Source organism: Spea bombifrons, chromosome 3 (assembly GCF_027358695.1).
Source record: "Spea bombifrons isolate aSpeBom1 chromosome 3, aSpeBom1.2.pri, whole genome shotgun sequence".
Taxonomy (NCBI): domain Eukaryota; kingdom Metazoa; phylum Chordata; class Amphibia; order Anura; family Pelobatidae; genus Spea; species Spea bombifrons.
The window spans coordinates 58,141,452-58,168,223 of NC_071089.1; the positions used below are offsets into that span (position 1 = coordinate 58,141,452).

General features: G+C 40.3%; 1 protein-coding gene across 1 annotated transcript; it reads right to left on the reverse strand.

Moving 5' to 3' along the window:
* LOC128483970 (G-protein coupled receptor family C group 6 member A-like) lies at positions 1–25,521 on the reverse strand. The gene is made up of 8 exons (XM_053460291.1): positions 25,271–25,521; positions 21,857–21,997; positions 20,837–21,134; positions 19,006–19,887; positions 15,371–15,583; positions 14,852–14,969; positions 14,098–14,418; positions 1–740 (listed from the first exon to the last, which is right to left on the reverse strand). The coding sequence occupies exons 1-8, from the start codon at positions 25,519–25,521 to the stop codon at positions 1–3; spliced, it is 2,964 nt and encodes a 987-aa protein (XP_053316266.1).
* Positions 25,522–26,772: the final 1,251 nt, after the last annotated feature.

Here is a 26,772-nt window from a genome sequence, read left to right on the forward strand (position 1 = left end):
TCAACAGCTCTTATGTCTCCTTCTAACTATTGAATTTTCACCTGAGCTCTTTGATTTTAAATGAACAGAGACTCTCCCTTTAGTTTCTGGGTCACAACTAGTAGCTGGCACTTGTAAATGTGAGCTACGTTGATAAACAGATAAAACACTTCTTTTAGCCCTGTAGAAAGCAAAAACACTTTGGAGATATAGTTCTCTGTTGCAGGTTTTTCTTTTGAACAATATAATGTAACATGGTGGTGAAAGATGGCAAAATAACACTCCATATACTGAAGCCAGTATGGCAATGACCTGCACCATTGAAAGATACATACCACTGGTATTCCTATACACTGGAATAAAGATAACCCATACAAACATGTAGATGAGCATGCTGAAGGTGATACTTCTGGCCTCGTTATATTTTTCTGGTAATTTCCTACCTTTGTAAGCTAAAAGGAAACAGGCAAATGCAAGAAACCCAATGTATCCTAACATGATGCCAAAGGCAACATAAGACCCCTCTTCACACTGCCTTATCAGGAGGTGGGGTATTGTGTAAATCTCGGTGGGAAAAGGCCTTTTGAATATAAGCCATAATATGCAAATTAAAATCTGGAAACTAGTTAGTATGATGATAATAACAATAGGATGGTAAGATAACCTAGACACCTTTTTAATTCTATTGGCTAACTCAAATGCTATAATGATCCTTAAAGATTTGACCAATATGCAAGAAACACATAGGGTGAAACTGATACCTTATAGTGGTTGTCTCATCATACAGATAACTCCACTTGGATGACCAATTGCCACCTGCAGCTTTAACTGCTGGTGTATCTGAATGCTTTAGGAACAATATTGCTATAATCATGACTAAGACACCACCAATCCCTGTGAAAGTCATAAGTGTGATAGCAAATCATAAGGGTGATTCCAGTTGAAATACTCAATTGTCCTGTTTTCGCATTGTGAGCTTCCATTATTTGACCACTGTGACAGAGGACACTTCAAACATTCATTCACATCTATAAAAATAAAAATGGAAGATTGTTTTGTATAATATTATAGAAATTCTTGTTAAGTTTTGTGATACATTTTGAGAAGCTATCAACTCCACAAGTACAGATAAATACTTTTCACTTTTATAAAAACAAGGTTTTAATTCAAGGCAGCTTCCAAACATTTGAAAACTGGAATACCACATATCTGACACTTATGGTCTTAGATACCTTGAACATTAGAACATACATATTCTAGGTACTCCAACAGTGATCCTTTTATTTATCCACTAAAGTGCACAAACATTAACAACAAAGATTAGTAGCAGCAGGGCTTCTTGTGTTCTTGCAAAAACTTGCAGGAGAGTCAAATTCATGCATGTTGGTTGTGAGTTGAATGGCGCCTAACCGTAAGGTAAGTTTAAAAAACAGGTTGCATCCTTTGAATGCCAAGGGGATTGACAATGATTTTCACCATACCTGGGGGACTTAGAGGTGGTGGAGTAGGAAGTGATTCGTTTTTCTTATTTTTTTTTATCAATACCCTCTCCATCTGGTAGGCCATGAATGGAGAGAAGGGGAGAGGCACAAGCTGGGGTCTGCAGCTCTCCAAATGGTTAATTGTGTAATTGCACCCTCCATCTCAGAGAGCATAAGTTATATTTATATTTATAGTTATAGCAGTTGAGAATTGACTTGTGTCTATCAAGCTCAACCCTTTTCCTATTCTTTGTTAACTGTTGTTGAACCAAAAGAAGGCAAAAAACCCGTATGCCAGCAATTTCGAATTGTGCTTTCAATGGGGGAAAAAAATCCTTCTTGATTCCAAATGGCAACAATCATTAAATACATATTAATTCCTATACTATCATGCATAGCCCTCTATGTTTGCTTCATTAAAAAAGTATCCAGGCCCCTTTTAAAGGCATCTAATGTATTTTAGCAATGCAATTCTAGCACCACCTCTTCAGACAGTGTATTCCATACTTTTATTGCCCTTACTGTAAAAAATCTACTCCGCTGTTGTAGACTAAATCTCCTTTATTCAAGTCTTAGCAGGTGACCTCTTGTCCTTTGTAATGTTCTATTAATGAACAGGTCTTTAAAGAGCCCTTTGTATCGGCCCTGTACATATTTATATACCATTATCATATCCCTCTAAGACGCCATGTCTAATGTGAACAAATTTTACTTTTCTAGCCTTGATAACTAAAACTTTCCATACCCCTTATCAGTTTTGTGGCCCTCCTCTGAACTTTCTCTAGTTCCATAATATCTTTTTTAAGAAAAGGCACCAAGAATTGAATGTATGCCTCCTTGCTGCAAAATCACTCCAAAGAATCCAGGATAATGCAGCAGAGAGTCTGGAGATAAACAAGAAGTAGACCAAGAAGTGGAAAAAGTGAATCCGTTCTCCAAGAATGTAGAGAGACATTGTGTCAGGAACCATAGGACTTGAACCAGTGACTTTGAGCACGGCAGACTGTTTAACCAACAGGCTCTTTGGTCACAGGAGTTAAGGGGTAATGCTGGGGTCCAGCAGATTGTGAAAGTGTTAGGTATGATTGGATGTTAGGGTAATGTTACAGTTAGTGTACAACCAGCCAGCAGATCTCCGAGACATCAGGTAAGTGGCACATTGCCTCCTCAAGGAGGACCCATCTAGGGGCCTGAGAACCGGGATGGACCAGAGCGAGCTGCGCCAATTGGGCAGCATGAAAATAGGACAGCAGGTGAGGTACCCCCAGGCCCCCCGCGTCGCGCGGCCTATAAAGGTGGGAGCGTCGCCACCTCGGCCTGGTACCCCTCCAGACAAAGCGAAAAAATCTCCACTTGAAGAAAGTCCAGGTCCCGAGACACCAGAGGAATTGGGAGCAAGCGAAAGAGGTAAAGTATTTTAGGCAAAAGTGTCATTTTGACACTATAAACCCTACCAAGTAGAGAAATGTTGTAGGGTATCCGTCTATGGAGGTCACCTTTCAAGCGTTGCAGCATCGGAAGGTAATTAGCTTTGTAGAGATCAGAGAGTTGGGCAGTCAGGCAGACCCCCACACAGCAAAGTCGATAAGGCTGCCACTTAAAGTCAAAATTAAGGGCTATAAGTTTAATGGTGTGGGAAGGTAAGGAGATGTTCAGCGCCTCACATTTTGAACTGTTGATCTTGTAGCCCGATATAGCAGAAAAGCGGGACAGGAGGGCATATAAATTAGGCAGGGACACCAGGGGGGACGTGATGGAGAGGAGCACATCTTCCGCGAAGAGACTGACCTTGTAGTGGGAACCCCCCACTCGTACCCCACTAATGTCTGGGTTCAGACGGATAGAAGCAGCCAGTGGTTCGATGCAAAGAGCAAATAGGAGGGGAGAAAGGGGACAGCCCTGCCTTGTACCATTCCGAATGGGGAACGGGGAAGACACTGCCCCCCTGGTGTCCACCACCGCACTGAGGGAGGAATAGAGACCTCGCAGAGCAGTTAGAATACCCCCAGTGAAACCAAAAGCCCAGAGCGTCGCCCACATATAATCCCAATCGACCCAGTCAAATGCTTTTTCCGCATCAAGCGAAAGCAGTAAGGCTGGAGACCGGGCCAACCGGGACGCATGGATGATGCCCAGGGTGCGGCGAATGTTGTCAGGGGCTTCCCTACCCAACACGAAGCCCACCTGGTCAGGGTGGATCAGGCGTTTACCACATTTACAACATTTACGTTTACAACATTCGCCGCACCCTGGGCGTCATCCATGCGTCCCGGTTGGCCCGGTCTCCAGCCTTACTGCTTTCGCTTGATGCGGAAAAAGCATTTGACTGGGTCGATTGGGATTATATGTGGGCGACGCTCGGGGAGGAGCACTGAGGGAGGAGCAAAACGCAATGCCAAAATCTTGGCATAGAGTTTGATGTCCACATTAATAAGGGAAATGGGATGATAATTGGAGCAAAAGGAAGCGTCCTTCCCCTCCTTAGAGATCACAACAATTTTGGCAGATAGCATCTCAGGAGGTATCGGGGAACCCGAAAGGAACTTATTGAACAACGTAGTCAAATGTGGGGACAAAATGTGTTTGAAGTGTTTGTAATAGGTAGCCGTGAAACCGTCAAGGCCGGGGGCCTTAGCGCCTTTCATGGCTAGGTCCACCTCCTCCTGAGTGATCTCCGCGGATAAAAGGAGCACCTCGGCCGGGGAGAGGGTTGGCAACCGGGAATCTCGCAGGAAATCCTACATTCTTTGGGCAATATGTGGTGTGTGGGAGGTTTTATGACCATCATAAAGTGAAGTGTAGTAGTCCGTAAATTGTTTACAGATTTCATCCAGGTGGGAGGACGTACCCCCAGTGGATGTGTGTATTTGTCTAATATTATGTGACCGCATGGCCAGACGGAGGCGCCGCGCCAGCATGGTATTAGGCTTATTGCCTTTTTCAAAAAAATTTTGGTTTGTCCAGCTAATGGCCTGCCGAAAGGATTAGGTTAAGTTCCCCTTTTTTGGTGATCAAGGAACGAAGGGTCTGGGGGTCCCCAGTCGACTTATGTCTGCGCTCGAGATCACGTATCTCGGTCCTCAAGAGGCGCTCCTGGCGGAGCTTCTTTTTTTTCTTTTGGGAAGCCAGACAAATGAGGGTACCACGGATAACCGCCTTGTGCGCCTGCTATAACGTCCCCACCGCCAGGTCAGGGGAGGAATTTAAGGTGAAGTACTCCTCTAGGGCGTCCGCCACAGAAGCACCTATGGCCGGGTCCGCCAGTAAGGAGTCATTCAGCTTCCACGTGTAACCCAGGGGGCGGGGGGGAAGATGCATCCCTAGACTTGCCCCGTGTGCTCCAGACTCCCTGGTGTCAAGTGGGGGCAGCTGTTGGACGTCTGCGCGATGCGCACAACCTCCACTGCTACCTGGGACCTCTGCCAGGGCTTCTATGACTGAGCACTGGAAGGTCACGTCAGGCCAGTGCTCAATCATAGAAGCCCTGGCAGAAGTGTCGGGTAGCAGCATTGGTTGTCTGCGTGCATCGCACAGACGTTCACCGGCTGCCAGAGATAAGGATCCAGGTCTCCTGCAGCGCTGCTGGGGATCCTCCTCTCTGGCAGCCAGCGGATGTCTGCGCAATGGGCGTAGACAACCTCTGCTGCTGGCCAGTACTTCTGCATGGGCTTCTATGGTGGAGCACCGGAAGCTCATGTCATGCTAGGGAAAAATCTTACTCAAAATCAACAAAAAATGCTTTGTGAGCTACAGAAAAGCTAGATAGCTCTAACCAAAGTAAATAAATAGATTCTTAAAAGTGGCTGATGATAGTTCCTTGTTCAATATTGGAGACCTGAAGAGGCCTGAACTGAGTGATCTTGTCTATGAATAAATCTATTACTTTCATTATAGTAAATGTAGCATCTTTTAGCAAGTATTATTTAGTAGTTTGAGTGGTGTGCATGTGAGGGTATGAATTCCTTTAAATATTTACTCTTAGGAGAGGCACTGACCCCAACCTATTCCTTTTAAATTTACACGCACATTCAGATTAGGGAACATACCGTATTATGCAGTTGCTGCACAGGATTATATATATATATATATATATATATATATATATATATATATATTGATATTTATTCTCTCCCATGCAACCAGTGGCCCTTTCAGAATCCAGTAATAAATGGATTACATTTTTGCTAATTTTTTTTTAAGACAATTTTTTCTTTATAATTTTACTTTCCTTTCTTCGCTTCTCTGTCTGTCTGCAAAGGTAACCAGTTATAATCCACTTGATTCATTTAGCCTTTATCAACAGTTAGTATAGTCTATTACATATGTCTATTAGTTTTTGTTTTTTACAATCTGTTTTATATAAACTGTGTTTTATATATGCTTATACCTGTCAATAGTAAAGGGTCTAGTACTGTCCTGGTCATGACCCTATATATTGCTGCTGTAATTAGACCATGAACAGAATATGTGTAGTGTTATTAAAATATGTCTTACTTCATGATTAGAAGCAAGGTGAACATCAGGAATAGTGAAATAAAAAATCACTGAAAACATTTCATACAAAGATGTAGGTGCTGAAGGGTAGCAAGGTAACATGTAAATCTTATGAATTAGAAACAGCATATCATCCCAAGTATGTATTGTAAATTATAACCAGCATCACCCCACAAAAAAATTAAAAAATAAAGTGCATTACATTAGAGGATAGCTTTCTCCACATCTGAAAACACATTACAAGCCTTCTCTGTTACTTAAAAAAAAAACAGTCATACTTACTTTGTACAAATAAAGCCAGCGCTTTCATTTCGTTCAGACAAATTGGTAACCCCTTTATGAATGGGAAAAATTCCCCCAATCATGATGTCCCCTTGTTGTTGAGCCACTGGATGTTCATGGATTTCACAGGGTATTACCTCTCTAGAGATGTTTAAAACATTATATAGCATTCACTGAATACCACCAAAAAAAAAGAACATTCTTGCAGTAAAGAGGAGAAATGGGGAGGGACAGCCTATTGAAACTAGGGGAAAACCCTTAAACATTATATATATCCCTCACCATTATACAGGCCCCATTGTTCGATAAGAATATTAATTACTGATTTTTATAAGAAATTATGCAACTTCTGCAAACAAAGAATTTATCTCCATCTGAAGTGTAATGGTGAATCTAGATAAGGAAAGGATTGTTTACTATCTGGATGTAAATGGTTTGCAAGATCAGTCATTTAGATGAGGCTTAGATATAATTTAAGTAAGTTTTATTTAACAGAGAGGATGCTAGATACATTGAACAAAATACGGGGCAAATTGGTAGAACTAATACAGTGAGGAAATTTAAACATACATGGGAGAGACATACATTCTACTAAGTTGTTGCAAATAGTAGCCACTAGAGGGCATTCATCCAACTAATTCAAACTCGTTCATATGACTTACATTCTGGAGCTAAGACTGAAACTATATAATGGGAGTAACAACAAAGATACTTCTTAAAGTCAATATTTTTAACGTAAGTTTAATAGACGGAGAACTTGTGAGATAGAGCTCCAAAATGGTGCTCAGGAAAATTTTCAAATTGTTCTTTAATTGACAAAACAGTATATTATTACATCAGCATTGCATCCTGCGGTTATATAGAAGCATGTCGTGTAACTGACAACAAAGGAGACCAACACTAAATTACATTTTGTGCAATCTTAAATTATTTTTTCATTTACATTATGTTAGGATTGGTAGATATATTCAGGTATAACATTTCTTCTCCTCTTCTTTTTATTCTGAGTATTCCTCCGATGTGCTGTTACTATTACAAGTTTCAGACTGAGAAGGACATGTGTGGAGTGGTAAATACATTTGGAGGCAACTGGTGTAGCCTCCCCAGCAGCACCTGGAACTATTGTATTGAAGAAGACTAAAAGAAGGAATGGACAGGAAAGTGTGATCTCCACAGAGGGACATGTTCAAAATGAGTGAGCATCTGACAGCTCCCAGTTCTATCCCAAACACAAGAGGCGGACTTGGCTTGTCGTTGTATTAATGGTAGTGACATTGGCAGTGCTGGTGGCATCGATTGGATTCATTACTTGTTTCTGTTCTGTTCCTGTTCACTCTTCCTTATTCTCAAGACAATGAATAACGCAGGATCATACGTGGGGAAAAAATCAAATCATAGTGTAATACATAAATACATAAAGTGAATGTAAATAATTAATACGATGCAATCAAAATCTGCCAATTTGCTCCTGGAAACGTCTACATCCTCCAAAATGCATAGAGAGGCTTGATTCATGCACATGATGCAGCATTCAGATCCCAGGATGAATTATGCTGTGGCTGTCTATGAGTACCACATTTGTAGAAAGGAAATGCAGTAATCCCTTTGAGCGATCAATGGCTTGCTAATTTACTGTTTGTGAATATAGATATGCACAATTATTTGTGGTAGGGGTAAAACATATGCAAAACGCCCATTGAGTCTGAATAGATGCCTAGAGCCCAAAAACATCCTCTTAGGTAGGTTGGAAAGGGGCCAAAGAAAGAACCAACACTGAGTGTAGGAGCAGAGTAGGGTTTGTAGGTAAGGCTGTAAACAACTGTAGAGTCAAGCAGGGGCCAAAAGGATTAATAGAGGGCAAAGTTAAATCAACAGAGAGAGAAACTGCACAAACTTCCACCCCCCTCCCCACACATAAAGGAGTTAAGCTGGTGAGCAGCTCTGAGGAAAGGAAACCCCCTCCCTCTCACCTAGCAGAAGAAGCAAGTGAAGGAACACCAAACAAACCCCCTCTCCTTCCCACTAGAAGCAAGTAAAGGGTTAATAGAGGGCAAAGTTTATCAGTAGGGAGAAAACAGACCAAGTGTCCTGAAACTCCCACCCCCCATTCCCTTCCAACACATAAAACAAGTTGAGCTGGTGTGCAGCTCTGAGAAAACAAACCCTTCCTCCCTCCCTACCCTAGTATGTAAAAGAGCAGATCAAATGAAAACCTCCTTCCCCCCTTCCACGCATGAAGCAAAGGAGTAGCTCCACCAAAGGACACCCCTTTACCCATCCGCACGTAAATCCAACAAGTAGCTCCACCAATGGAAACCCCTTCCCACTGTGCGTGAAGCAAACAAGTAGCTCAACTAATGGAGTGCCTATGATTGCTCCCCCTATTTTTCTCCATCACAGTACAGTGTTCTCTCCTTTCTACCACAAGCAGTTGGGTGGGGGTAATAGCTCACATCTATATGCCTCTCCTTCCCATGGGTTAAAATGAATGAACCCTATGAGCGATACCATGCTTGGCTCATACACTCCTAAGCTTGATGAGATGAACACTTTGAAGAACAATGAAACTCACAATTACACAATTCTAGACACCACTTGAAGTCTTATCACCCCCTGAACTGCTGTAACCCCTGTGGTGGGGAGAAATGGATGAGGGAGAGAGTGTGCTTGTGTTTTGAAAGTGTTTGCTAGGGCAAGTGTGTCTAAGGGCAAGTATGCATGTGTCTGCGAGGATATCTTGTGATATCCCGCCTGGATTATTGCAACTCCCTACTAACCGGTCTTCCTTCTCCCGTCTTTCAGCGCTTCAATCCATCCTCAACACTGCAGCCAGATTAATATTTCTCTGCCGCCGTTCCTCATCCGCTGCCCCACTATGCCAATCACTTCATTGGCTCCTCATACCCTCCAGAATCATATTTAAACTTCTGACTCTGACCTATAGAGCCCTCAACAACTCTGCTCCACCTTACATCTTTATCCTCCTATCCAAATACACCCCTACCCGCCCCCTTCGCTCGTCTCACGACCTACGGCTATCTTCTACTGTTGTTACCTCTTCCCTCTCCCGTATTCAGGATTTCACCCGCGCCGCTCCCCTCCTGTGGAATTCCCTTCCCCGTTCCCTCAGACTTTCTGCCTCGTACGCAACTTTCAAAACCTCTCTGAAAACCCACCTGTTCAGGGAAGCGTACAACATTCCTTCCCATTACTCCCAACCATCATCATAATCAAGCCATCTGAACAATCAACAGCTTCAACACATCATCGGAACCAGATCAACTCATCCCCATCCAAGCAGTCCTCTCCTATTGTCTCACTTCCCCCTCAACCACCGACTAGATTGTAAGCTCGCAAGAGCAGTGCCCTCTTCTCCTTTGCACCAGTTTGTTATTGTATGAGTTATTGTATGTGTTTCTAAATTGTTCTTCTTACTGTAACAGCGCTGCGGAATCTGCTGGCGCTTTATAAATAAATGTAATGTAAGTGAATGGGTAAGCATACATTTGTGTATGTGTGTGTTTTGGGCAGATGTGTGCATGTATGGGCAGTCACTTGTAAAGGTAGGTGCATATGTGAATTTCTCCATTGATATTTCTGTTTTAGGCTCAAACAGAGTAGAATGATTCACTGTAATGCATTTTAAACCCAGAGGAACAAATTAATTTTGTTTCAAACTGAAAAAATAGATAGTACCCATCACTGAGTCCAGCAAAAATAATAGTGCTCATTACTCTAACAATTTTAAACATGTCTACCATGAACCATGTCCGTGCCCGTGCCAATCCCTGTACAAAACACATTTATTTTTGACGTGATTTAACTATTTTGTCCACAAGGTGGCCCAGTATGATTTTTAATGTCTAGTCTGCTACAAAATACCTGTATGAATTATGGATTGTTTTATATGCCATTTCCGTGTGAATGGGCGATGATAGCGCTTTGTTCAATAATGTAGACCCGAGGAGGCCTGAACTGAGCTATCTTGTCTATGAATAAATAAGTAGCACAATTTTGCTGATTGTCTTTTGTCACATCAGTAAGAATGAGGGGATGTGTCCAGTCCTGTTGAAGTAAATGCTCTAATACATTTGTAATTGTAGTTATGCAAGTCATGATATTACTACATTAGGATATTTATTTTTGTATTGTTGCAATGTATGAACATGGTTATTGATACTATCTAAGAAAAGGTGACACTTTGTATGCCACTGTAGGAATTGAGCTTGATCTGTATATCCTGGGAAACAAGGGTTGTGATGCAATGGCATTGTGTAGCTCCACTTCAGTTGTAACCCGAGTATTTTTCAAGCCTTGATACCCATGCACCTGGTAAAAGATAAGGCACGAGAAGCAGGGCAGCACAATACATGGACAGGCCTAGGCTTCTAGTGTGGCATAAGAGCATTTGGAAGACCCCATAACCATAGAAACATAGAAAGTGATGGCAGATAAGAACCATTAGGCCCATCCAATCTGCCCAACCCCTGAGTCTTCTTTCCTAACTGAGGTCCCTTTCCCTCATTTTCATTTGTAAAAACTAGACTTGTGCATTCGTATTCGGGTGAACATGAAAACAAATTTTCGTTGTTCATCCCGAAGAAACGAAGATAGCAGCGGTAAAACGTACACAAAGACGAAGACGCACAAAGCAAACCATTCCCCATCTAGCCTACCTTATCTACGCAGCATCGCAGGGGTTGACGGACGCAGAAATCCGTAGGTTCGCTGTCAGGGGTTAAGGGACCATGCAAACTACTCTATTGCGGCGAGCAATTGGTTGATGCCAGAGGAGGACCCTGCAGACGACCAATAGGCTCATTCGCACAGCCTTTTTAACTCCTGATGACGGCAAACCTACGGATTTCCGCTCCATTAACCCCTGCGATGCTGCGTAGATAACGGGAGTGGAAAGCCGTAGGTTCGCCGTCAAGGGTTAACTTGGTGCAACTTGGCCGGCAAAGGCCACTGCCGGTCAGGGGTAACTGATCATGAAGAAAGGTAGTAGAGATTAAAGAAATGTTTGATTAAGAGTCATTGTATTGTATTGTTAATGGCATATTGTTTTGTTAATGGCTATTTCTTTGGCAATAAACAATATCTTTATCTGTTTTCTAGCTTTACAATTGCAAAGTGTGATAAGCCACCTCAATCCAACTCCTCATTTTTATCTGTAACATGAAAAAAATACAGAACACCAGTTGTCATAATGTTTACTGATATATATGCAATCCATGTATACATAAAAAAAGTAGTAGGCTAATGTCTACAGATGGGATGTTTAACTACATAGAAGTTATCCACGCTAATGCCAGGCCTGTGTGAACAAGCAGGTATCTGGGTAACTTCAATAATTTCCAGGTTTGATTAATATTTTGCTTCATCTTTCCTGTTTGCATGCTAAAGGACATCACATATTTCGTCTTGGGACCAGCATCCTAGAACATTGAGAAGTAACAGACATCAATACATTACCTGGAAATCCATCTCTATAAGTGAGAACAAAGCCAGCATTTACATTGGTCCTGATGGGTTCATGGTACCTAGGAGACACTTTGATGGGGATGGCACCTCTCTATCTCTGCAAATCTAACTGCATTATTCTGGCCTCTCAGTGCACTTCCGCAAAAAGGCGTAGGCCCTTTTCTGAAGTGTACCAGGAGGTCAGGTTCAGGGAGAAGCGGACAAAGAAAGAGCAAGAGAGAGAGTGTGTGAGAACACGAGTGAGAGTGTGAGAGAGCATGAAAGAGTGATTTTATTAATCATTGAACATAATGGATGCATCTGTGGTTTTGGGAGGTGGGGCATTTCATCTTTTGACCCAGGCAACATAATGTCTCGGGCTAGACCTGAGTGAGATAATTACTACACCTACTCTTGGAGTATACACTAAACTGCAAATCTGCAGAACTCATGAAAATGTATTTAGTTTAGTTAGCTAAAACACATTTAACTGTAAAGGGTTATTTAGAAAAATAACAGTACAACGGTCATACTTATAAACAAAAAACAATGTTCTGAAACATGATGTGATGGCAAAATGTGACATCATATTGTTATCATCTATGACTGGACGGACTAATTTGAGCTCAAGACCTGCTTGCGTCAGATTACTGGTTTGACCCTGCTCATGGGCAAATGGAAGCATAGGCCGTGGAATGGATGTGACCAGTTAGACAAAAAGTAGTTATGTAGCCTGTGCTATAATCACTAAGAATCTCCACATTTCCTTCCTACTTCCATGAAAACAGGATGATAAGGAACAAACAACATAGGGTTCCAAAATAACTTATTCACAAGATCTCTTAAAAACATACACCACCTGATAACAAATTGGTGGCTAGCTGTCATTCTCAGATTTACCTGCATGGTTCAGATAATGTTCCTATACTACATGTAAAGGAACACTCCAGTGTTCCAGGGCTCCTCCTGGACAATGAATACATATGGAAGCACTTTGTACTTTGTATGGAAGTACTTTCATATAAATTTTTCAACCCTGAAAAAAGATAAGCGTTTAGCACCACTGATTATTTGGCGTGGCAAACCAGTGGCAGAAAAACACACTGCAAATTAACCATAATAATGAGGCTTGTCCTGAGCCTTATTGTCCTTACTTGGGGAAAGGGTCAAATGCATATGGGGATTCTGTAGAATTCCCCTATGCATTTGAAGAAGCGACACTATGAACATTTAATTGGACCTCTTATCTACCATGAGTGAAAGGTTACAATGTAATGTAAGGGAGTTTTGTTTTACAGGGATGATGGTAGATAAATGGAACATCAGAAGTGGCAGAAGCTGAATGCATGCATGATATAGGCAATAAAGCCAAGACCAAGCACTGATTAAAGTCTGAGCCTTTACATTATGAAAAATGACTAGATGGGTCAAATGGTTCTTATCCGCTAGCAAATTCTATGTTTCTAATTTATGCATTAAAGTGCATATGATGGATGGAGTGCCCCTCCAAGACTAAATCAGCTGTGTATAGGTAAAACTGCCTGGCTCATGTTTAAAAGTATTATTTTTAGATAGTGCCACACGGACATGAGGGTATTTAATATTTTTTTGCCAATATTTATAGTTATATTCCATTATTGCTTGCTAGAAAAAATATATATGTGTATAGCAGAAAGTATCCTGAAACAGCATCACTAACAGCTATTACATCTTTTTCTTTTGTGAGTGGAATTATTTATTCTTGTGTTACTTCCGGAATTCATATCTAGTGCGGATGAATTCAAATTACTTGATGAAATAGAAAGTTTTTGTCTTTGAGCCTTAAAAAAGTCATATATACATTGCAAGCACGTTTGCCTTTTGTTGTTTTTAAACAATATACTATAACATACTGGTAGAAGTTGACAGGATATCACCCCATATACTGAAGCTATTATGGCAACAATTTGCACAGCCGGGAGATACATGCCACTGGTATTCATGTAGATTGGGATGAAGATAATCCATACAAACATGTAGATGAGCATGCTGAAGGTGATAGTTCTGGCCTCGTTATATTTCTCTGGTAATTTCCTACCTTTGTAAGCTAAAAGGAAACAAGCAAATGCAAGAAATCCAATGTATCCTAACATGATGCCAAAGGCAACATAAGATCCCTCATCACACTGGAGAATTATTAGTCGAGGCATTGTGTAAATCTCTCTATAAAAAGGTCTTTTCATTATGAGCCACAATATGCAAATCAATGTCTGGACACCTGTTAATACACCGATAATAACTACTACAGGTTGGGAAGTTAATGTAGTTAGTATTCTGAATCTTTGGATCAACTCAGATGCTAAGAGGATCTGTAATGATTTGGCCAATATGCAAGAAACGCAGACAGTGAAGCTGATACCATAGAGAGGTTGTCTCATCATACAGATAATATCACTTGGCTGACCAATAAAAAAACAAACACTCGCCAAGCTAAATAACAGAGATGCAATTAGTGGGTAGATATATTTGCCCCCTGCTGCTATAACTGCTGTTGAATCTGAATATTTCTTGAATAAGGCGCATATTATCAAAAGTAAGAGAAAGCCAATGATAGTAAAAGTCACGAGTAAAACAGCAAATGCATTATTCCAGTAAAGATATTCTATGGTTCTATTTTGACAGCTAGAGCTTCCATTGCTTGACCACTGATCGATACTGCACTTGAGACAGCTGTCCATATCTAGAACAAAAAAGGATTAAGTGAATACATTGACAGCATCGGTTAGTGTATTGCAGAATGTTAGATCATGGAAATGATTTCATCTTCATTTTTTATCATATTTAAATCAATGTTTTATGTTATGTAGAAAAGAAACACTTTCTGAATTCTTTCATAGTTGACATTTTCATTTAAATAACCATATCATTTTTTTTACAAAAGCTTTAATTCTGCATTTAACCACACTACTCATCTGTTTTTGAATTAAATAGTTAAATAATGGGATTTAGGAATAAATAATGTTCATTAGAGCCCAAAAAAAATCTGGTGTGCATTTTAATTAAAACACTTCTTTCTAAGATTTAAAAAAGATTAAAAGTATAATACATATTTATGGTTTTTTGTTCTCATTTATAGTACATCCAGTATTTTCCACTTTTACTTCAATACTTACCAGGATTTGGTGAAAAGTAACCTTCTGGGCATGGAATGCATTCATAACAACAACTTATAAAGGAATGCTTTTTATTATAACCAGGGGAGCAGGGTGCTGAGCACTTGGATACTGGAATCTGAAAAATGATTTATATATAATTAAAATAATTCTCAAAGCTTTTAATTTTTGTCTTACTCCAAGAGTATGTAGAATTAGAATGTGACTAGTACAGGACACTCACTCGGTATCCAAATTAGTACATGTTTAGTTAGCTTTAAGTGGGGGTTAAGATAAAAATTCTACACAGCTTGTCATCTCGACTTCTGTAGGTTCAATTCAAACAGCATCAGAATGTTAACATTGTGGAAAAAGGGGGCTGCTGGGCCATTTGTATTCCTCCCAGGAGTCCTGGTGCTTTAACATGCAGTCGAGGGCTGCATACAGTACATGCAGTTGCATGTTGTACGAGCGCATACAACAATATGTCATATTTCTAAGGTATATTTATAAACTATGCAGATTTGTTTCAACACATACCTGGTTTTTCTCTGTGTTCCAAAAGAAAAGTGATTCATTTAGAGTAAGATCAGTTGTCACAATGTCATACTGCCCTACAATTTTGAATAATACAGGATTCTCAGTTGTATGCCAATTGATTATATCATATCCATTCATAAAATCTCCATTCATATTGAAAGAAAATATTTCTGTGTTGTATGGGAAATGAACCTGACGTACTTCATTGAGTAGCTGCAAAATAGAGTATTGAAGTACAGCTGATTACATGGCAATGATTGACAATGTAAGTTAGTGTCAATTGACAAATGTCTTGAAGAAATATAAGAAAATAATACATTTTATCATGATTTGCTGAATAGTTGATTGGTTTAAAATATTTTAACCATTTCAGTTGTATAGAATAAGCAACCCAATGATGGCAGAAAAATCAAGAAATTAAAGAAACGCTACACAAAGCAGAATAAGGTATAAACATGTACTATTTTTGTGAGAATGGGATGGTATAAATGTAGGCAGTTATATGCTAGGGACAGTTATGTCAACAGTAATTTGCAAGGTAAAGGGTCGGAGGGGATCGCTCAGAAAGGCCAGAATAATGAAGACTAATTTGGAGAAAGAAAGGTGCATAAATGCTTTTCTTCATTATTCTAGCCTCTCAGAGTACTTCCGCAAAGCAGATGGGCCACAGGGACATCCTCTCCCCTGTTCCTGCAATCAGGGGAGAAGGTGTAACCGGATGCTCTGTACATTGGATCCTCCTGTCTGGTAACCTCAGCTGCTGCCGGCACTTACACCAGGCGTCTTTATGCCCTTTAACCCCCTATATGCCACTCTGCCTCCAGAAATGCCTTATACCGCCTTATATGCCACTCTGTCCCATGATATGACTTTTAACCCCCTATATGCCATAGCTTTTATTAAATATGAAAAAATAGTTTACATGAAATAATATTTACTAGTAAAACTTTTTTCCTATAGGGTCATCTTATATTCAGGCTTTTTCTTTTTTTCCTAAATTAATATTCAGATTTTGGGGGGGCGGGGTCGTCTTATAATTGAGCAAATACGGTATATAGTTTGTGATGCATATTGGTGTATTTACTATGAAACCAGCAAATTCTATTTTCTGATGTTTCTGATATAGGGCATAGGGAAACAAAATTTCAGTCATACTGTATAAATGATATGTCATATAAATCTGGGTTATATAAATAATGGTGGAAAAAGCAGTTATGTAGGACCAGTGCCGACTCTAGAAACAATATATAGGGGGGGCACACAAGATACCACAGTCAAACTGGGGGGGGCATTCATAATTTCCAAAAGTAATGTGCTATGGAATTATACTTTTGTTATTGGGCTAAAATAATACTTGATCATTCAACATGGGAAGCCTGAAGCCACAATTGAGTGCGACTAATCCTTGAAATAAATATTATAACACAATAAATAACTTTTCCACTAAATTATTTCAGGACCTTGAATGTTTTGTCCCCTGAAGTCACTACAACTTCAGGAGGGCATTTTATCTCTGGATAAATATAAATTAAATAATTCCTACTGTAAGTTAAGTGCCAGGAAACAAATGACCAAACACACACACCAACACAGGCTCTGTCACACCGACACCCAGACACACACACCAGGACAGGCTCTGCCACACCGACAACCAAACACACACACACACACACCAGGACAGGCTCTGCCACACAGACACCCACACACATCAGGACAGGCTCTGCCACACCCACATCCAAACACACACACACACCAGGACAGCCTCTGACACACTGACACCCAAACACACACCCTATGACAGGCTCTGCCACACTGACAACCGAACACACACACCAGGACAGGCTCTGCCACACCAACACCTATACACACACACCCGAGGACAGGCTCTGCTACACTGATAACCAAAAACACACAAACAGCAGGACACAATCTACGTCACAGACGTCTACATCAGGATGGTTTTTTACACTGCATTTTCGTTTATACCCCCATTAGTGTTTTTGCCCCTTGTGTATTGATGCCCCTGCTGCCCATATATATTAATATTAGCCCCAGTTGCCGATAGCAGGTATAGAGCAACACATTAACACACAAACCAAGCTTTGCATGTATAGATCAACTGAAATGCACTTGTGATCTCAGCACTGAAGGTATATATCAAATAAACAGAATCAGACATACAAATCCTGTATTTGCAGGTATACAATAGTATATGAAACGTAGCACTGCAGGTATAGATCAAATAAATACATGGAAACAGCATTGCAGGTATTAATCAACTGAATAAGACATACCAACACTGTATTTGCAGGTATACATAAATAATGTATGGAAATATATAGATATGGATCTACTGAATAACACAAAAACCCAGCTTTGCAGGTATAGATGAATTGGAATTCACATAAAAACGTCATTAAAAGGTATATTTAAAACCCCCTAAATTACAGGCATAGATCACAGGTTGCACACCCCAAAGCCAGCCCTGGCGTCCACACTGCCCACAAAGCAATCACACTCTTATCATACCCAGGCAACCAGTAAATGCTGATACCTAGGCATGATGGGACTGTGCTTGCTGTGATTGCTGTTAGCAATCACACTCCTATCATGCAGGTCAGCCAGTACATGCTGGTACAGGGTGGCTGTAAGTGATGTGTAGACCCCATACTGCTGGCAGCATCAATACACAAGAGGGGCAGCTAGCTAGGTTTCAGCATGTACTGGCTGACTTGGCATGATAGGAATGTGATTTCTAACAGGAATCAAAGTCCCATCATGCCTAGGTTCCAGCACTTACACATCCAACCAGTAAATGCTGGAACCTAGGCATGATGGGACTGTGATTGCTGTTAGCAATCACACTCCTATCATGCCAAGTCAGCCAATACATGCTGGTACAGGGTGGCTGTAAGTGATGTGCAGACCCCATACTGCTGGCACCATCAATACACAAGGGGGGCAGCTAGCTAGGTTTCAGCATGTACTGGCTGACATGGCATGATAGGAGTGTGACCGCAATCACAGTCCCATCATGCCTAGGTTCCAGCACTTACACATCCATGCTATCACACACACACTCATTCATATACTCATTCATTCATAGATTCATTCCCTCAATCACGCATACTCATTCAAACACCCTCCCAACCCCCTTACCTGCACTGCAGCTCCTCGATGCCGCTCACAGACTTCAGCAGAGGGCGCGGCCTCCCTCTGCGTTTTCTGGTACTGCACAGAGGAAGTAGGAGTGGAGCAGAGTCATGTGATGTCACGTGAACTCTTCTAGGTTCCGCTTCCTCTATGCAGTACAGAAGACCCTCCCACAGGTAAGTAGCAGGGCTCGAGGTGCGGCCCGCGTAAGATCAGTTGCCCTGGCTGCCGATCTTACGCGTGCCGCACTCACTCTCTATAAAAAACAATAATAAAAGAAAAAGGACGGGATTTAAAGTCGTATTGCGAATTCCAAATTCGGCAGGGGGGCAACAGGGGGGGCAAGGATTAACCTAGGGGGGGCAATTGCCCCCCTTGCCCCCCTGTAGCGACGCCACTGTGTAGGACTGTTCTTTCAATATAAAGTGGCCAAACAGGGTTTATTGTAGCCATTATTTTAGGTCTAATAAAGGTTGTCTTACCTCATGTGGGAAAAAATCTTGATCCTTTGTACAGTTGTCTTTTTCACATAAAAGTTTTTTTAGAGCATAGGCAATTGATTTTACTGCCAGAGATGTACTGAACGTTGTGCTCCATTCAATATTTTCCACCAAAAAGTCATCATTTGCAAGAGAGATATTAGCCACTGTACAGGTGAGAGGTGATTTCTTATTTATAGAATCAGGAATAATGCAGTTTTTCAATGATGATTTACAGTCCAGATATTGTCTGTACTCCTCTGTGCATCCAAATCGAAAATATTTATACTCTTCAAGCAAATGATTTATTGCTCCATCTACTGGAAGTTGGAGGTTTTCTAGATACTCTGTAAATCCTTGAATAGGACTTGCGTGGAAATTCAATCCAAGTATTGCCCCAACCTTATCAATATTTTTAATATCTGCCACTTCCCTGGAGATAGACCAGATGTCACTTGCTATCCATACTCTGCTTATGTTGAGTCTGATGGACTCTCTAAAAATTTTAATGACTATAGGACCTTTGGCAAATATAACAACCACTTTTGCTGAGCAGTTCTGAAGTCCATCCATTAGATTACAGTTTTGAAGTTCATCCATTAAACTTCCTATTTCTTTGTTCATTAAAGGATGTTCCACATACGATGGAATCATTTTGGAGAATGCGGCGCATATTTCTTGTTCCTTTAAAAAATGATTTAAATTGTCAGCCCCAGAATGTCCATAATCGTCATCACTTGATATTATTCCAACCCAATTCCATCCAAACTTCCGGATCAATTTAGAAATAGCTTTTGTTTGGTGCATATCACTTGGGACAGTGCGAAGAAATGAAGGAAATCTCGTCTTATCACTTAGATATGGGGAAGATGAAGCCGGACTTATCTATATAACGAATGCATGGTCAATTTATTTGTAAGTTGCAAGGAACACAATATTCATGTAAACAAAGCTTGCATTGAATATGATTTCGTGAGAATCATTAAACATACAAACATTTACGTATATTGTAAACAGAGATTCACTCTGGGCCAATCAAAGTGTATCCTCATGAAAGTCACTTGATATTATTCCAACCCAATTTCACCCAAACTTCCAACAAAGCCCATACATGCACAGGCTCACAATGCATTGTCCTTAATGCGTTTAAGGACAACGTGTCCTTAAGGGGTTAATTGATGAAATATCACTTCTACAATAAATATACTTGACTGTCCATTTTTCCACAGAATGCTTGCTTTTATGTACTTTACTTGTTTTTTTTTCCCTAGAAATAGTGTGGATTATATAACACACAAGTGTTTTAAATCAACAAGCCATTAATATAGCCTTCTCACGGTTCTTAGGGAGTGTAAATATAATTTTTGTGTTGCAACAGGATGTTTGTATGACACATATAGAGTATCTCCCAAAATGTCAAACTGCATGCATATCTTACAGCACAATAAGAGAAGAGAGATGAAATAGCAATAAATGATACATGATGTCATTGAGTAATCCGACCGCATATTTAACTCTGGAATGCATAATCTAGGGTGTTATTAAAGTCATTGCTGCCCTGTAGGTTGCACATTCTTCAAAAGCTTTCCAAGTCTGTGGGTAATTACGTTCATGAGTTTTATAATATTTTCATGATTAAAAGTCACACCATAGTTTTCAATGGAAACTTCATTCTAAATAGTCACAATTTACATGCAGTTTTTTAATGTCAGCTACACAGGTTAATTTGGGAAGCCTGTCCCTGAACTGGGATGCATGTCCATTTGTACCTCCTAATATGTGCGCACTTAAAATATACTTCAAATATTCACAGAATGATGAAAAATATTTTTACCTGCGGTATGTAGTGGAGACTGAGTATCCGGGAAATGGCAACTGAAATTTCGGAATAGATTTCTCCAATAATGACTTTCACAGAAGGTATTGTTTTTGTGCTGTTGCAGTCAAGAGGGTTATTCAATAAATTCAACTCGGGAATTAATTTAATTGTTGATTGAATGGCTTTGGAAACATCAGAGCATGAATCAAAAATTGCATAGCCCAATTTAATCCCAGGTAAAAGGGTGGAATTATTAATCTCTTCTATTGTATAAATCATAGAAAATACTTTAACAACATTCCTTAGTTGTAACCTAGAAGAGAAGAAATGCAGAAATAGATGGGGGGAAAAAACCAAAAGAATAACAAATGTAACCGTATCTGTATTCTGTTGGAAGAACCCTTAGTAAAATGCAATCCTATATCTACACATGCATTGGATACACATAAAGTTATCTTAATTATGGGCCTAGTGGTTCTTATCTGCATTCTATTAATCTCAACCCTTGCGAAAGGTTCGCTTTGATTTAATGTAAATTGCCCCTTCATTTGCTCTGGCACCCTTATGCAGCCGACCAAAGCAGAGGGCATCTTAAAATACTTCATAAGTACTTTAATATGCATTCATTTGCTGGAAAAAAATCTAATTTGGTAGCATCTCTAGGGCACTGCCCCTGTTGTCTCATTAGACCCCAGGAACTCTTGTGTTGGAGCTAAGTATAATCGGCCTGTGCACTGGCAACTAGGAGATGTGCTTTGCCCGATGTAGGGCGGTGCCTAGGGGCATTCAAAAAAATTCCCCCATGCATTTGAAGGGGGAACCACTTCATTAAAGGGAATATGATGGCAGGATTTCCCCTTTAATTGGAACTTAGTTCAAACTATCTTAGCAGAAGGAAAGCACAATATGCCAGTTACACAAAACACTCCAAAATAATTCATTTATAAAGACCTGCAACAAGTTTTACTTACATTATATGCTTTGTAATTTGTTCACTAAAAATGAATGCTTCAGTCACACAATATGAAAACATACCCATTACAGATGAAGTCATCAGCGTTAGTTCGTTCTAATAAATTAGAAACCCCTTCGTGTATTGGAAAGATCCCTCCTATGATGATGTCCCCATCCAGATATGCCACTGTTTGATTTTGGATGTCACAGGATTGGACGGATCTCCACAGAAAACAAATAGAAACGGAGCAAAAGAAGATATCCAGAAGTACGGCCATTTAGGATGTGTAAGAGTTTACGCTCAATCTACCAATATCAAGAAACCATTACCAGTTTAGAATGCTTTTCTGTTTCATTGCTGGTCTTTGTAGAAGTGTACACGCTTAGAGATAATGCATGTTGAGTATGCTATATAGGTCAAGTGCTATAAACATCATGTGAATACCTAGTTATTATCATAACAATGTAATTCCACAGTATCAAATGAATAATTATGTATAAATTAGTATTGTAGGCAAGTCAGGAACCAGACCTTGTATTTTGAAATCACTGAGGAATTCTAGTGCTTATATCCAGCATCTTGCGAGCAAATAACATATGATACAATTTGAAAGTGTTTACTACACTTTTATGTTACATACTGAAAACACCTACCACTACATGATATTTCCAGTCCTAAGCTTTCCGATACATGGTCACCTAGCCAACAGGAATAAGGTTGATCAGCATAAAATAAAATATTTAATCTTCATTAATTAGACAATTATGAAGAAAAGTAACCCCCTGGTATTTCTAGCTACTTTAACACCTCTCACCCCAATGAGTAGAAGGTGGAAGGTCTAGATGCCCCCAGAGGTTCTTTTAATTATTTGTAACCCCTCTCTCCACCTAATGTATCGGTTTGGATAACCCTGACTCAATTTAGCAGTCAAGGCGGCATGTGGTTGTAGGGATAAGGGGCACATAGAGGACATGATTAGTGGTAATAGATTAGGTAGGTGTTATACAATAAAAAAAAAAAGTGTTAGAAGCTTCTAGTTGCGCTCGCGCGGCTTAGTTTGCCGCCTTTTTTACCTGAGGTGCGCCCGAGGACGCCGCACCCCGCTTAGTTACTGCCCCCTTTTTGCCCGCCTTACACTCGCTGGTGCCTCGTGCTGTGCAAAGGGCGGGAATTCACCCTATAAATAGCACCTGTTGAGGTTTGTGGTTTATGTGAAGGTTCAATGTGTTGGTACATATCCCTTGTCTTAGTCTGTCAATTCTCGTCTTGTCATACCACTTTGAATAATGAATATATGATCATAAGTGAGAGGGAGGCATGGGATGGGATCCATGTTTTCCACAGAGTATTGTTATTAATGTTAAGTCCATATCCCATCAGAACAGGATGGGATGAAGGGATACAAGGTATATTTTGTGAGTTGGAACTAAGTTACTACATTTAAGCAGCAACATTTTTTCTTAGTTTTTTAAGCTGACCAATCAGCATTTACAAAGGAAAGTAACAAGCATAGACATAATAAGTGTGCTGAAGCAATGTTAACCTGTCAGTCGCGACCACAGACTGATGGCAGTAAGCACAGTTGTCAACAGTGTTAGATTGAAGTTCATCTCTCTGCCATTCTACAAGTGTTAATAGTGTAGTACAGAAAAATTACTGTTTAAGATACAGTACGTGTCACAATCTAACAGGTGGTTTTTGTAAAAACTTTTTGTTCAAGGTCTTCCAGATGTTCATTCACTGTAAACAACTTTGATTGACATAGTCAAGGTCATACCATGTGGCAATGCCAACTTTGCCTAAGATAATGGGTATATAAGGTAGCCAAATAGTGAGTTTGTGTGGGGGGGGCCGGAATACTGCCCTTACGAGACGTATTTTTCCATTGTACCCTGTCATGGAATATCGATTTGGAAATATCTTGGAAACAGAGTGATTCCAGATTTTGTGGGTTGGGTATATGTATGGAGTGTATGTTAGTGAGTATGAGTAAGTGTTTGTAATTTGTGTAAGTGTGTTTACATATGTGTACCAGAGTGTATGTTAGAAGAGAGGGGCAAGGGGCAAAAAAGGCACAGACAAGTTGTGAAGTTGGGGGACCCAGGGCAATTTTCTCACTAGGGCCCTATGGTTTCTAGTTGCGCCCGATTGCACCCTAATCCTATTCTTACCCATTTCACTTGTTTTAAATTGTGCTTTGATGAATGGAATGTGTATTAAGAAGAGTACTTGTGAGTTTAGAGTTTGTGATTCTCTACCATAGGTCCTCACATAAATACCTTGGGAGAGGAGTCTGATTGCATATAGAGTTAGAAAGCAATACAGATATAACATTACACTAAAACTTGTATTTTTATTTTGATCTTCCTATTCCTCTATTCAGTTATTTCAGGGTATATATGTTTTTGTGCAGGGAATTTGTGATTTTGTATGGTTATTTTTGGAGATTACACATATCTAGTTTCTAATATTACAGATACTCAAGTGTTAGACCGAAAAGGTTTTCTTGTTGCAGGAAAGGAAGCTGTTTACCAATTAGAGCCTTGGTGTGCAAGTAGGAAATTGCAGATTTGTAAGCATTAGTATTGTTTTAAATTGCGTTACTATTACTATTATAAGATTTTTAGACTGTCTGGACTTTTTTAATTGTTAGAGTGGAACTGGGCAATTGACCCTTTTAAGGTCCTAAACGAATGCATGAAGTCAGAGCAGCTGTCCTATTTACCAAGTTCCATAATAAAATTATATTAACGAATATAGTTTACCTTCGTAACATAAAACATTTAGATATTGACAATATGGTCGGAACTTGCCATTTTTTTTTTCATTTTTATAATTGCAAAATGAAGTTATTGTACATGTTTAAGTTATTACTTGAGTTGCCAAGACTATGGGATTTGGAAAGCTATTATGGCCAATTATCTAACCCATACTTATAATTATAAATATGCAGTAATATGTGAAGCTGGGAGTTCTAAGTAACCAGTGAAAGCATTCCAGTAATCATTCTGTACTATGTTACACCCATGATTAAGTCACTTATGTACTCTAGATCTAATATTACTTAGTAAGTAATATTGTGGATTTATAGAGATTACGTTTGGCTAGACTCAATCCCATCAATATCAATTGCAGCCAATGTTGGTGGTCAGCCCTAATGAGGGACTCGAGTCTCTGGAGCTTCCAGCTGATTGCTCCTGCAATTCACTTCTGGGCCCCCATGCTTCCACCTCTGTTAATCCTAGTTTGCCAGGTAGTAAACATCATGCCCAGCAGGGTCACCTAACAGAGTGGTAGCCCAACAGCTCTCCCAGAGAGTGCTAGCTGCATTATAAACAGGCTCCATGTAAAGGGGAGCTGTGAGAGGGGAAGAGGATGTGTGTTATAGTATAGTGTTTCCTTGTGGTGTTATGCGGTGTTAGCATGTGTGTGTGTTATTAAATGGTTAGCAAATGACATAAAAAACAAATTACATTACTTTTCTACATAGTCACCTTCCTTTGTGATGCAATTTTCCCAGCGTCATACCAACTTTTTCACAGAAGATGGTCAACTTTCCTGGCGACGGTTGCATCTTGAATTTCTTTGTTACAGAAGATGATGGAAGCTTCAACTGCATACTCTGCCGTTTGCTTTCAGGCTCCTCATGGTGAACCCATATTTCTACCATCCATCCACCAGCGGATTCATGCGTTTCACCATCCAAGATGGCGGGTGCATGCGTTCCACCAGCGGATTCATGCATGTGGACGCAGAATCTATTTAAAGGGATAAGGGATAAAAGGGATAAAGTGGTTGAAATGGAGTGTGTGTTAGTGAGTATGAGTAAGTGTTTGTAATTTGTGTAAGTGTGTTTACATATGTTTACCAGAGTGTATGTAAGAAGAGAGGGGCAAGGGGCAAAGAAGGCACAGACAAGTTGTGAAGTTGGGGGACCCAGGGCAATTTTCTCACCAGGGCCCTATGGTTTCTTGTTGCGCCTGATTGCTCCCTAATCTATTTAAAGGGATAAGGGAATCTATTTAAAGGGATAAGGGATAAAAGGGATAAAGTGGTTGAAATGGAGTGTGTGTTAGTGAGTATGAGTAAGTGTTTGTAATCTGTTAAAATGGAGTGTGTGTTAGTGAGTATGAGTAAGTGTTTGTAAGTGATTGTAATACCGACACCTGTGTTCCAGTATCACCAGATCCTATAGGAGCCTTTAGATCACAGCTCCTTCTGCTATCCCCTTGGCAACGGAGGCATGCCCTGGATACCAGGAAGTATTTAAACTGCCTTCAGTACTAGGTTATAACACTATGCTTCCTATCTTCTTCCTTGCTGCTTCCTTGGGATGCTTGGCCTTGACCTTCCCTTAGTGGCTCCCTTTCCCGGTCCCTTCCCTGCAACATTGTGTCTGCTACTGCGCACCATGCAACTAGGCAAATGAAGAAGGAAATAATGATTACCCCCTTTATGTGTAGTGTAGTATGGGTTAATTAAACAACCTTGAGGAAATATAGAGCCTTATATCCCCCCCTCACCATAATAAATAATTAAGGGTCAAATAAAATAAAGGGGTTTGAGAATTATAAATCAAACTCAAATGTTTATTGAATATATCCAAGCAGGATCTTGTAGTACTTTGATAAGCAAAAGCCTTCACATATGGAGGTTGGAGAGACTGAGGCAGTGGGTTACTTACGTTTGTGGCCACCTTAGGTCTGACTTATGGCAGCACCCTCTAGTACCCTCCAACTGGGTATATAATGTTATATCCAGGCATGCTGTAGGCTTAAGACATGCAGTACTTTTAACAAAAGGCAATGCAGGCTGTGCTGAGCAGGTACAGCATCCATAGTGTAAATAGGCCACTTGAAGTAACTGGTCCATTGGGTGTCAGGAACCCCCAGGTTTTGTACCAGGGAGACTGCTGCCCCGCCCCCAGACCTGCGACTCTTGGCCTGGGCCTAGTCGACCTAGACCAGGATATGTCACTGATTAGAGTTGCCAGGTA

Excerpts from the sequence above, each read along its gene's own strand:
- LOC128483970 (XM_053460291.1), bottom strand. The coding sequence starts at position 25,521 with ATGCATGAATCCGCTGGTGGAACGCATGCACCCGCCATCTTGGATGGT. Across the intron at positions 21,135-21,856 it reads GATGACTTCATCTGTAATGG|GTTACAACTAAGGAATGTTG; the intron begins GTATGTTTTCAT and ends CTTCTCTTCTAG. Across the intron at positions 741-14,097 it reads GATGAGACAACCTCTCTATG|GTATCAGTTTCACCCTATGT; the intron begins GTATCAGCTTCA and ends AACCACTATAAG.